Below are 12,764 nucleotides of genomic sequence, written 5' to 3'. Positions count from 1 at the left end.
CCCCCCCGTGCCAGACAATTCCTGTACCCCCTTTTTGCACAGGCACTGCTCTCTCAGGAGGGATGGGATGTTCCTGGAGTCTGGGATTATAAAATACCCACCCAGCCAAGGCAGATGAGCGAGTGGAAGAGCTGTAGGGATGAGAGGAGAGGGGAGAAGCACCTGGCTGAGACTGCCCCGAAGTTTGAGTTGGTTGTGCCAGCACAGGGAGGCTGCTCTGGAGGCAGGAGCTGCTCCATCCCTGCCGGGGAGCGTTATCGATGAGGCAGCCGGGCCGGGTCGATTCCTTGAGCTGCCTTCTGGGGCTGTGGCTCGATGACCTCATCTCCTCAAGGTTTCAGCAGCCTCACTCCCTCCTCCTCCTCCCACCGCCCTCCCGCAGCCCCGTCCTTTGGAAAAGGTGAAGGATGGAGTGTGCAGGAGGCTAAAATCCTTCTATTGATCTGTAGTCTGGAGAGCAATTAACGCCAGCCTTGTGCTGCTCCTGACCCCAGCCCTCGCCGGGGGAGGGAAGGGGTGCACGGGGAACGGGGAAGGGGGGCACAGCGGATTAAAGCCAGAGGCGGGCTGGCTGCCAGGGGGGTGCATTGTGTCCCAGCTGGCACCTGAGCTGTCCCCTGTGGTGCCAGGAGCACAAGCCGGGCCGTGCCCGTGCTGCAGAGCCGCTCCTGCCGCAGCCCGGGTCTGCGTTCCCTCGCCGGCAGGGCCAGCAGCTCTGCTCGCCATGGCCCCTCCAGCCTCTGGCTTCTCCTTCTGGAGCAGCTGGATACCAGGAGCAGGGAGGGGAATTATAAATGGATCGTGGCTGGGTGGCGAGGGCTGTGCTGGGGACACCTGTCCTCGCCCCGGCCCGGGACGATGGATTCCTTTCAGTCCCCGCACGCCGGGCCCCAGCTGGTGAAACGCTCCCTAATCCATTACCAGCCTCCCGGACCATCATTTATCACGGAGCCAGACAGAGCAGGCCTGGCAGGGAATGGCTGCTGCCCTTTGTGGCTCCTCGCAGCCCCAGCAGCCGCTGACAGGTCATTATTGGGATCGAAGGTGTGTCCCCTGCAGCCACTTGGTACCGATTTGTTCTCATTGTCCGGGCTGCCAGGGCAGGGGAGAGGGGTGCAGCCTCGGGGAGGGGGCGGACGGGGTTTTATCCTTCCAAGGAGACGCAGGAGGACGGGCAGGAGCCCCTCTGCTCCGGGGAGCTCGGAACTGGGGGGTGCAGCCGGCTCTGGGGCCGCCACTCCTGGGCTCGCTCCGGCTGGGACACGGACTCGCCCCGAGGTCTGGAGCCGGGGCTGCTCCCCGTGGCCCCTCTCCAGGAGCTGCTCCTGGGCTGCCTGGAGCTGTGCAGGGAGCTGTGGGTGCGGATGAGCAGCCAGAGCTGTCACCTGCCTAAGAGGAGGAGGTGCAGGGACAGCGAGGGAGAAGCCGGGCAGGGAGCAGGAAGATGGGAGGGGAAATGTGTGGAAATGATGGCAGAGCCTCTGCCTGCTCCCCGTACAGGCTCTGCTGGTGTCGGGCATCCCATTGGCACGGTAACTTCCTGTGCAGATCCCGAGTTTTTCCTGCTCCCTGCCTGTGCTGGAGGCTTTGCAGGGAGCGCCTGGGGCCCTGCTGTGTGGCTCTGCTCCTTCCCCTGCCTGTTCCCTCAGACCTGGGCTATTCCCCAGGGAATTGGCTGCTCCCTGGCCTCTGGGCCTGTGCTCCCCACCGTGGTTTTGTTTTAGCCATTTTTCCCTTGCCATTCAGTGGGGAAATGCTGTCCCAGCTGCTGTGGGCAGGAGCGAGGGTTATATCCATCAGATCCACCGGGGAAAAGCCCCAAGCCCACAGGACAGATAATTTTGTCAAGACAGACCCCATGGGAGAAATATTTTTCTCTTGGCAATTCCATTCTCCCTGCCCCGAGCAGAACAGCTCATACTCCTCATAAACTCTTTCCCTGCCCGAGAATCCTGCATGTTCTCATCCCTGTGAATGTCCTTGTGTTCTCCTGGTCTAAACACCCCACAGCAGGGAGTTCCAGGGGTTAATAATGGCTTTCCCCCACCCTAAAGTGGTGTTTTCTGGACTTTGGTTTCTTCTGTGCTCTCCCTTTCCCCCACAGCAGGTCCGAGTTACCCGGCTGCTGTTCCTGTCTCCATTGTCACTCCCTGTGCCTCTCCCTCTCCTCCTTGGCTCCCGTTGGGATTTCTCCGAGTGTCCTGTCAGGCCCCGCTGCTGCAGGGCCGGGGGGGCTCCCGCAGCCCCTCGGAGCCATCACCTTCCGTGTGACAGGGCTGGGGCTGCAGCCGCTGTTGCGTTTCGGGGCTGACAGCGGCTCCATCCCAGCCCCACCGGCCCTGGAGCGTCAGGGCAGGCAGGGACAGCATCGCCCATCACACACCCAGCTGTGAGGGCACAGCCAGCCCCGTCCTGGGGGTGTTTCAGGCTGGGCAGGATGGAAAATGACCCCTCGGAAGGAGCAAGAGCTCCCCAGCGGTTCCCGGTCCCCATTGTCATTCCGAGCACGTCGGAGGGAGCGGGGCTGGGAGAGGAGCCCACAGGGCAGGCAGAGTTTTCCGCTCTGTGGTGTGTGTGGAGAAACTCCTCCAGGCTCTGCTCCTCTCCCCTCCCCTCCCCCTGCTTCCCCCGCAGCTGAAGAACATTAAACACATGAAATGCATTAGCTCGGATTTTTCCTTCCCCCGCCCCCCTTCCCGAGCTGGGGACCTCCAGGAGGAAGAGGCCTATGAATTGACCCTGCCCAGTGCTTTAATTGACAGGTCATTAAAGATGAATGTGTGGCTAGAGAAAAATATTCAGATTGCAGGCTGGTTGTTGTCCATGTGGGATTTTAATGATTTATGTTCCTTTCTCCTCCCCTCCTTCCCCCGCCCCCCCCCCCCCCCCAACTCCGAACAATCCAGGCACCATGGGAGGTCTGTTTCTGGATGGGGAGGAGAGCCCTGCGCTGGAAGACATCAGCAAATGGACGGTGGAGGACGTTTGCAGCTTCGTGTCCAACTTGTCAGGCTGCACTGAGTACACTCAGGTAAATCCCACAGCCCCAGGATGTCATGGGAGGAATCCCATTCCCTGCCTCCCAGCTGGGCTTGTCCCTCCTGGAAGGGGCAGCTCTGAGCCCTGCAGGGCCTTTTCGGGTGTTTTCCTCATGGATTGCTGAACTTGCTGCCAGGAAAGGTGTGGGATGAGTCTTGGACAGAAATGAGGAGGGAGTTCAGCAGGAGAGGATGGGATTGGGGGCAAGGTTAGGGCTGAGCCTGAGCTCAGGTTGCACTGGGGATTGACCACTGGAAGTGCCTGGAAGCTTCTGAAATGTGCAGGAATCATTAGCACAACCCCTTTGCAGCAGGATCACCCATTCCCACCTCCTTCCACGCCATCCTGGTGCTCCAGTGGGGCAGGAATCAGCAGTGGGACAGAGCTTCTCTCTTCCCAGTGCATCCCAGGCACTTTTGGGGTGATGGAGCTGCTGCAGACAGCCCCTGGTGTGGCCTGGCCCTGCTCAGTCGTGTGGGGCTCTGTGGCTTTAGGGAATGAGGGTTTCCAGGCCCTGCCTGGGGGTTTAACAGGGTTTTTTACTGTGTGAAAATGCCAGTGCTCTGCCTGTTCCCTGCTCCAAACCCACAGCTGCCGGGGAGGTCTGGCACTGCTCAGCTCCTGCTCCTGCCAGGAAAGCCCTGCAAGGTTCCCTGGAATGCTCTGCATCCAGAACCAGGAAAGCCCTGCAAGGTTCCCTGGAATGCTCTGCATCCAGAACCAGGAAAGCCCTGCAAGGTTCCCTGGAATGCTCTGCATCCAGAACCACAGCTCAGGCAGGCCAGGGAACTTGAGCACAACTAAAAGTTGCCCTGGCCTGGCCCATGTTCAGCTCTGTCTCTGACACCCCAGGGTCCGCTTTTCCCAAGTTCAGGCTTTCTGTGGAGTGTGTTAGTGCTGAGCACAGGGAGGGTTTTGGCTCCTGGCCGTGCTGGCTGCAGAGGAAGGGGAAGGATTTGGTGTAGGGAGCTGTGCTGGGTCAGAGAGCAGCAGCTCGTGCTGCAGCCCTGGGCAGCCTCGCTGGAGGAGTCCAGCAATAAAAATCCACTTGGCTCCAGCAGCCACTGCCACTCTCCAAAGGGATGGCTCCAGGCTGTGGGAATTCCTGCTGGAAAAGGAGCCGTGGGGGTGGATTTAACCCTCCCTCCCATCGTGGTTGGTGGTGACAGCACTGAGTGTGAGCCAGCGCACGGGGAAGGGGGCAGGAGCAGCCCCCAGATCCTCTGGGGGAGCATCCAGCCCCAATTCCCATTCCCACTTGTGTCTCCTTTTCCCGGCTGGCTCCTGGCTGTAGATACAAGACTGGGAACACCCCTGGCGGATAAATATGGGCTGAGGGTTTTTGCATTCACCTTTTCCATGGTGCCCTGCTGCGCCAGGGCAGGACAGGTGGCTCAGGTGTGTCACTGAGCCTGGCCCTGCGTGTGTCCCCTCAGGTATTCCGAGAGCAGGCCATCGATGGGGAGACCCTGCCCCTGCTGACAGAAGAGCACTTACTGAACAACATGGGGCTCAAGCTGGGCCCTGCCCTGAAGATCAGGTCACAGGTAGGAAAATCTCCTCTCTCAGAGCAAGTGCCACCATTTACAGCTGTCCCTGGGGCTGTTCAGAAACGTGGTTTATCCAACAGTATTTATTAAGCAATAATTTATCTGCAATTCTCTTTCAAGAACGCTTGATCTGTCCTTGAAAATGTTCCATAGCCTCACCTGAAACCAGCCCCAGCTGTTTCAGGGAGAAACCACCGACAGGATGCAGTGCCCAGGGGCAGAAATAAATAGCCCAGGATCAGTGGTGGGAGGGAAGAACAGGGGTGCAGTGGGGAACTCCTAAAATGGGCTGGTTCCAGCCACAGCAGTTCCATTCCAGTTCCTCTCAGTGGGACTCAAACCCAGAACTCTCTGCTCCATTCTTTCCCCACTGAGTGCTCGGGAAATCTCTCCTGGTGCTGTAAAGGCCAGGCTGTGCTGTGTTCCCTCGGGAATTGTGTCCTGGCAGGAGCTGTGGCTGTTGCTGCACGTCCCTCTCTGGCACAGGTCCCCAAGCCCACGGGCTCTACGCTGCTCGTGTTGTGTTGGAACAACAAGAGCGACTTTACTGCTTTCCCTGCAGCCCTCCCTGTTTATGAGGGGGCTCATAAAAAGGTTCTGTGGGCAATTGTTCCCCGTGGGTCAATTCAGGAGGAAATAAAACTCTTCATGTTTCTTCAAAAACAGAGAGCCCTGAGCAGCTCAGAGATGGGGCTTGGGGTGGGGGGAACGTGAGATACAGGCTGGAACTCGAAAAATTCCTTCAATTTAATCAATGGTGTTTAAAGTTCTGTAATAAGGCAGGGCTGGGGGTTGGTGGGGGCGGGAGCAGAGCCCTGATGCTGCTCCCTGAATAATGTCCCACTTGTCTGGGTCCAGCAGCAGCCCTGGTTTTGGTTAAGCTCAAATGGGAAGCAGCTGTGGAGGTGCTGGGAGGCTGAGGGGCCTTTGGCCCATGCTGGGAGGCAGGAGCTGCTGCAGGGAGAGAGGGCCAGGCTCCCTCCAGCAGGAGTTTTATTTTCCCTCCCTTGCCGTGGCCTTTTTAAGAGCAATTCCTGCTGTTCCAAAGTGGCCAGGGAGTGCTGTGCCAGCGGCAGAGGGAGAGCAGAGTCCTGTGGAAGTGTCCATGGATAAAAGGGGCAGGGTGAGCAGCCCCCTCACCTGGGGTGTCCCTGGAGCTGGGACAGGGGGATCCAGGGCAGACCTGGGGGCTCCAGCAGTGCCCAGGACTGGGGGACAGAGTCCCTGAGGAAAAGGGAGGAGGAAACCTCCCCTGGTCCGGTTGTCGTGAGCATTGGGGATGGGATTGCTTCGTTCCAGTGCTGTGACCATAAAACCATAGAATGGATTGGGCTGGGAGGGACCTGAAGCTCATCCAGTTCCACCTCCAGCCATGGACACAAGACCAGGGCGCTCCAAGCTGTGTCCAGGCTGGCTTTGGACACTTCCAGGGATGGGGCTTCTCTGTCCGAGGATTCCGCACAATGCCGCTCCTTTGCTCACATCCCCCCCCTCTCCTGCCTTTATCCCACGGCTCTTTTCTCCTGCTTCCTTCGCAGGTGGCCAAGAGGCTGGGCCGGGTGCTGTGCATGGCCGGCTTCCCGGTGGCGCTGCCGCTGCAGCCGCCGGGGCTGCGGCCCCCGGAGCGGGAGCTGGCCCCGGGCGAGCTCCGCCCGGCCTCCACCGGCAGCGTGGCCTCGCCCTTCGGCAGCGCCGTCGCGCCCAGCCGGGGCTCCCCGAAGCAGGAGAACGGGAACCCCTCTCTGCTCAGCGACACCACCAAACCTCCGTCCTAAACTGCGGCAGATCCAGGGAACGCCAGGAGGAAGGGGCGGCGGAGCCTCCCCGCAGCAGTGCCCGGCACGGGAGGAAAGGGAGGGGTTTTTTTCGGTTTTCTTTTTTTTGGATGCATTTGCTTTTTTTTTTTTTTTTTTTTTGTTTGGGGGAAAAAAATCAAAACAAAAGAACCACACAGAAGATTTCTGAACTGTCAAAAAAGGAAAAAAAAAAAAAAAGGGAAGGAAGGAAAATTATCCAAAGATGTTGTCCTGGGACGACGCCAAGTGAAGAGAAGGATGCTGGAGGATGGAGGCAGCATTCCCGTTCCCTTCCACACTCCACTGGAGCTGGAGAGCCCTGCACAGGGACCATGGACAGGCTGTTCTCTGCCTTCAGGAACTCCTGGGTGTGACTCCACAGGGAAGGGAAGGGGCTCTGCTCCTCCCATCGGTACTTCGAGCAAAAAAGCCCCATCCACACCCACCCCAGCCACCCTCCCAGACCTCTCCTCCTCCCTGGAAACTGGGCTCAGTTCCTCATTCAGGTGTCTATGCATCTCTAGCAACTTTGAAAACAATACCAAAGACAGACAAAAAGGATAAAAAGACAAAAAAAAAAAAAAAAAAAAAAAAAAAGGCAAGTTCCCGTCCATGTTTACTTCGTGCGGATGGTACAGAGCCACCCTGCCCTGGCACAGGGGCCTGGCAGCACCCAGCAGCAGGGACTGTGGCCGTGCTCCAGCCCTGCAGAGGTGGCTTTTTCCGTGGGATGTTTGGTTTCCAGGAGCAGCAGCAGCAGCGAAGCTCGGGGGAGGAGGGGTCCCTGCCCCCCTCGCTCCTGCAGCCGGGGGGGCTCGCCCGGGCTGGTTTTATGTTAAAGCCTTGTTCCAGAGGTGGATGTAGTTGCACATTCTGGGTGCTGTGGACACGAGACAGAGCCCTGGGCCCGCCCAGAGCCCCGGGAGCAGGGGAGGGATTGGGGGGGTCAGGCTGAAAACAATGGGCAGAGTTTTTACTACTGTGAATGAGCTGGGAACTCCTGGGGGTGACCTCCTGTGACTTGTACAGTTGTGAACAACAATCACATGTGGTACTTTTCTCTCTCTCTCTCTCTCTCCCCACCCCTTTTTTTTTGGGTTTGTTTTTGTTTAAACGTTGCACGTGCTGCCGTTTTTCTTACAGAATAGCTTTGGTGGTACTTTAGCTTCTTTATATTGTAAAAAAAGGAAAAAAAAAATTCATTAGCCATCACATCACGATAAAAATGCTTTCCAGCAATCAATTTAAATAAAAAAGAAAAACACTTAATTTACAAAAGGTACCTGGCTTTACCCAAGCAGTCTCTGTCCTTCCTTTCCATGGGTGCACAGAAGGCAGCCACCACCTTGCCCAGCTAAGTTAGAGCCAGAAGCAAAAGGGAATTCCCTTCTCTTTGGGAAGAACAGGTACGTTCAAATCTTCTACAAAGTGATAATCTTTTCTTTCCAGTTAGGGTGGTGCAGTCCTCACCTGGGCAGTGTTTGCTACATTACATGTTTGGCTTTTCCTTATTCCTTCATGGCTGCACAACCTCCCCAACCCAAGGAACTTTAATTTAAAGTTGCCTTCTGCAGCACACTTAGAAGCCAGCTTGAACTGATCAAGGCTTCCATGGAAGCTCCAAAACTCTCTGTGCAGTCCCTTAAGGCCTGCTGGGCACCAGGGATGGTTTGTTGAGGGCCCCAGAGCTAAATGTGGGGTGATGGGGTGGGTGGTGGGACAGAGAGGACAAGAACCTCGTCCTGCCCTTGCTCAGCTCACTCAGCAGGAGCTGGAAGTGAACCCGGTGCTATTGAAAGCAGCAGATTTTAATGAGGGCTTTTTCCCCCCTCTGCTGAGCAGCTTTTACTGGCCTTGAGCTGGCCACAGTTTTATTGGTACCAAAACCAGAACTGGTGGAAAAAGCTGGCAAAGTCCAAGTCGAGGTGAAAAGTCCAAGTTGTGTCACGGAGGTGGCACCTGGGGCTGCTCCCACCTGTGTCCCTGGCTCTGGCAGCAGCTGCAGGCACTGCAGGTGTGCTGTGGGAGGGCTCAGGCTGCTGGGGGTGCTCAGTCCTCATCAGAGAACTCCAGGTCCTGCACGACGTCATCCCTGCCCTGTGCCAGCTGCTCCAGGTCGGAGCGGGACAGTCCCCGGGGGCAGCTCCTCCTGTGCTGCCTTTCCTGGGAATCCTGGGCTGCTTCCCTGCCCTCGTCTGCGGGAAAGGAGAGGTGTCAATAACCCTGCCTCCCTTCCAGGGCACAGTCACGGCAGCTCGTTACTAATTAATGCCAGCCACTCATTAATTGTCCGGAGAGCCCCGCAGGGACGGGCACGGCAGCGGCCTGAGGTGCCTGGGGGAGCCCAAACGGCCCCAGCTGAGGCTGGAGCACGAAGGGAGAGTGGGGGGCACGAGCTGAGCAGTGCCTGGAGCAGGGTCTGGGCACACATTCCCCACTGCAGAAACCCCAGGGAACGCAGGGCTCTCCTGCCAGGCCCACCCTGCCAGCAGCAAGGAAAGGGTTACCCTGTGCCCCCCGTAGGGCTCAGATGAAAGCTGAGGGCACCCCCTGAGTGGCACCTGCAGGGAGCCTCCAGCAAGGCCTGTGTGCCCCAGGCAAGGCTCCTGAACCCTGCCGGGCTGGGCTGGGCTGGGCTGGGCTGGAGGAGTCTGAGCCTCGATGCAGGAGGCCCCTGAGAAGAGATGAAAGGGGCTGGGGGGGCTGGGAGAGCCTGGGAACACCTTAACCCTTTGCTCTCTGCACCTCAGAGCCACCAGGTCTCCCCTCCGGGGTGGGTGAAGCCCCTCCTGACCCCCTCAGCTCAAAGGATCCCCTTCCTCACTCACCCTCTGACTCGCTGTCCTCTTCCAATTCTTCCTCGTCCTCCTCGACTTCGTAATTTCCTTCTTCATCGTCGTCCTCCTCCCCAAACTCCTTGCTGCTGGCTTCTGAGCTCTCATCTGAGGCCTGCCCGGCCCTGCCTTTCCCTGGAAGAGGTTTCAGTGTGTGAGTGGAACACGCCAAGGGCAGAGAGCTCAGGAGTGCCAGACACACTGGAGATTTCTCCTCGTTTGTCACAAAGCCCAGCACCTCCTCCTGAGCCATTCATAACTCCCAGCCTTCCTTTCCTGCCCCAGAGCCAGCTGGAACACACAGGAGTGCAGGTACCTCCCCAGCTGCTGGGTTTTTCCTGCTCAGGGCTTCCCAAACTGGATTCCCTCCCCTCTTCAGCCCTTGCAGAGATCCCAGCCAGGGATTCTTTCCTGCCTGACAAATATTTCCCATTCCAGGGGAAAGCTCATCCTGCTGTGATGGAATTCTCTGCATCCCCACCTTCCCTGCTGCCCTGGGAGGGTGCTGGGGTGTGATCCTGCTGGAATGGGCAGGCAGCTCCCAGCTCCACCCGCACCAGGAGCGCCAAGAAGTGACTGCAGACTCCCTTCCCTTCCTCTCCCCTTGGAGCCACACCTGGGACGTCCCAAACATTCCAAATCACAGAAGGAATGCCCAGGTTTGTCCCCAAACTCTGTGAATTTCCCAGGCAGGTTCCAGAATTTACTGTGGCCCTCTCGTGGTCACAGCCCAGGTGACAGCAGCCCCTGCTCGCCAGGTTTTCCTTGTTGGGAATGCTTGGAACGTCAGTCAGGACAAAACAAATCAATCAGAAGTGCAGCAAGGACAGGATCAAAGATCCCCGTGCTGGTGACAGCCCCTGGGCTTTGGGCTCTGACCTTGTGGGTGACAGAAGGAAGGTGCCAAGGGCAGGAGAGAGTGTGGGTCATGCCCAGGAAAAGAAACACAGGTCTGAGGCTTTAAAAAGCAGGAGAGGGAGAGAGGGACAAAAGCCTCCCAAACACCTTCAGTGCCACTTCATCCTGTGCTCTCCCTCCTTATCAGTGACTCTTTTGAACCCAACATGACCAGCATGAAACCCCCTCAAGGGCAGGGCCAGACTGACCCCCACCACATGGAATTGTGGACAAGAAAATGGAATTGTGGACAAGGAGAAGGCAAGCCCAGCCCCAGCCCTGCACCTTTCACAGAGAAGCCTCCATTCTCCTCCTCAGAGTCACTGTCCAGCTCGAAGAGATCCTTGAATTCCTTCTTATCCTCCTCCTTTCTCTCATCCTGCTTCCTGCGCTTGATTTCTGGGAAGTTCAAGTCTTCAAGCTGGAAAGAAAACAAACCCAGCAGTAAGAACAGCCCTCATCTGTCCTTCCCAATGTCACAAGCTGTGTTTAAAGCCAGGAACTGGGCTCTGCCCAGCCTGCCCAGAGCAGCTGGGTCTGTCTGCTGCCAGCTGGGGCAGCCACAGGTTTGTGAGGGGTCACAGGGGTGGGTGAGGCACACAGAGCTCTGCTGCTCCCTTGATCTTCCCCTAATAAACTGCTTTTGCTAATGGAACATCCACTGCTGGTGCCTCAGCAGGGATAAGGATGCAGGGTGTCAGCGAGGGGCCGGCTGTGGGAGCCCTGCAGTGACAGCCAGGCAAGCCAGACTGTGCTGGGCATGTCTGCAGCAGCAGTTCCCCGAGCCCCTCTCTGGTTTTGGGTGTAGATTTTGTGATTTCAGGTGCTGAGGATGCTCAAGGTCTGTCTGCATCTCTGCCCTGATGGAGATCAATGGGCCAGGAGCCCCCGGAGCAGGCAGCCAATATCAATGCCATTAAGTCCTCTCAATTGACACCACCTCAGTGCTCTTTACACCTCTCCGGAGGGGAATTAGGGCGAGGATTTACTTGCAAGGGCTCAGGCCAGCAGGGCAAAGATAATCAGAATGCAAATGAAATCCCAAGTGCTCTCTGAGCATCAGCTGCCCTGCCCTGCCTGGCTGCACACCCCTCCTGGGAAGCACTCAGGCATTAGCACACATTAGGGCTGGCTTGGAAACACTCAGCCCGCGGGTCATAACTCATCTGCTGTCCCTGCCACCCCTCAGAGCACCCCAAAACGCTCTCCTGTCTGACCACAGCCACCCTCCCCGTGCAGCAGCAGCCAGGAACAGGCTGTGTGGAGAGGCAGCTCCCAGCAGACGCAGGATGGGGATGAGGAGCAGGAGATGGAGCTGTGCATTTGCTCCCGCGGCCAATTCCAGCAATTTCTCCCGGCCTGTTCCGGGATTATGGTCCCCAGCTGGGCCATATTGATCCTGGAGCTGAGCACTTCCCAGCAATCACCTGCAGCACCGGGCAGGGAAGGGCAGAGGGAGCAAATCACCCAGCACCATTTGCAGGGGCTCATTTGAAGTCATCATCCTCCCCCTGCTCCTTCTGCCACACTGAGAGGCCTCTGCTCCTCCCAGCCCCGCTGGGAAGGTGTGTGAAGGGAGCAGCACAGGGCTGGCTGGAAAAACCAGCCCAGAGATGCCAGGGAAGAGATTTGGGAAGCCAAATGCAGCCGGGGCAGTGGTCAGAGGCAATGCCAGGCTGCTGCCCTCAGCTGACCCCATCCTAGGCTGGGTTATAGGATGCCAGAATGGTGTGGGTAGGAAGGGACCCTAAACCTTCTCCAGTTCCATGGGCAGGGACTTGGCCTTGAGCAGTTCCAGGGATGGGGCAGCCACAGCCTGGTTCTGCTCCAGCCCCACCACGGGGTGAGCAGGGGGGTGAAAACGTTTTCCATAATTCCCATCATTTCTGGGGGACAGGACAGGCTCCTGTCCTGGCAGCAGGGGGGCTGGGCTTCCACGTTTCCCAGGAAAAATCCCCATTTCCACAGGCGGTTTTGGAAATCAGCACAGCCTGAGCACAGCAAACAGGAGCTGGTGCTGGATGAGCTGTGCCACCCCCACCCTTCTGAGACCCCATGGGACCCTCAGGATGGGCACCTCAAAATAAACCCCAAACCTGCTGTGGAGTGACCCCAAAGCAAAGGGCTGAGCCCTGTACTGACACAGCCCACAGACCCCGTGTTCATCACACACAAGCACTAATTAGCTAATTCGGGGGCCAGCCTTTTAATCCCCAGCTAGAGGCTTCCCATCTACCGAGTCTCCCCGAGCTGATTAGTCCAGATCCCATTAAAAACCATGGGAAAAGCAAATGGAACGAGCAGAAAGGGTCAGAGCTGTTACACGAGGCAAGCTGCAGCTCCCAGCCAGGCTGGGTTTTTTTTTTTCCCCTGTTATTACCTTTTTTCCCCCCAATGGCTGCTAATGGGACATGGATTTTCCCAGCCCTAATGGGCCTCATGGTGTTCCCTCTCCTGCTGGGGCTCACAAAGCTGCATCATTAAGCCACCAGTCCCCACAGAGCCACACAACAGCCCCATTCACCAGCAGAGCTGCCAGGCAGCCTCTTGGAGAGCAAATCCCAAAGCTCTGTACTGAGAGCAAACCCCAAACCTGCCCCTCTCCAGAGCAAATCCCAAATCTGGCCCTCTATACTGAGGGCAAACCC

At 57.6% G+C, this 12,764-nt stretch overlaps 2 protein-coding genes across 2 annotated transcripts in view; one reads left to right on the top strand and one right to left on the bottom strand.

Moving 5' to 3' along the window:
* The window catches only part of SAMD11 (sterile alpha motif domain containing 11), a 28,487-nt gene extending 20,820 nt beyond the window's left edge, over positions 1-7,667 (top strand). Inside the window, exons 5-7 of the mRNA XM_042031918.1 lie at positions 2,789-3,031; positions 4,476-4,586; positions 6,128-7,667. Of these exons, the coding sequence (XP_041887852.1) occupies positions 2,789-3,031; positions 4,476-4,586; positions 6,128-6,364 (591 nt within the window). The 3' untranslated portion in view covers positions 6,365-7,667. The remainder of the gene's footprint in view (positions 1-2,788; positions 3,032-4,475; positions 4,587-6,127) is intronic.
* A 553-nt stretch (positions 7,668-8,220) lies between these two features.
* The window catches only part of NOC2L (NOC2 like nucleolar associated transcriptional repressor), a 28,592-nt gene continuing 24,048 nt past the window's right edge, over positions 8,221-12,764 (bottom strand). The window contains exons 17-19 of the mRNA XM_042032154.1: positions 10,402-10,537; positions 9,214-9,354; positions 8,221-8,580 (exon numbers count right to left, since the gene is read on the bottom strand). Coding sequence (XP_041888088.1) covers positions 8,435-8,580; positions 9,214-9,354; positions 10,402-10,537 — 423 coding nt within the window. The 3' untranslated portion in view covers positions 8,221-8,434. The remainder of the gene's footprint in view (positions 8,581-9,213; positions 9,355-10,401; positions 10,538-12,764) is intronic.

The sequence above is a fragment of the Corvus kubaryi genome, unplaced genomic scaffold, assembly GCF_017639235.1.
Source record: "Corvus kubaryi isolate FWS band 111438036 unplaced genomic scaffold, C.kubaryi_AGA036_p1.0 37352, whole genome shotgun sequence".
Classification (NCBI taxonomy): domain Eukaryota; kingdom Metazoa; phylum Chordata; class Aves; order Passeriformes; family Corvidae; genus Corvus; species Corvus kubaryi.
Note: the sequence above shows the minus strand (reverse complement) of the source record. Positions and strands in the feature narration are given on the sequence as shown.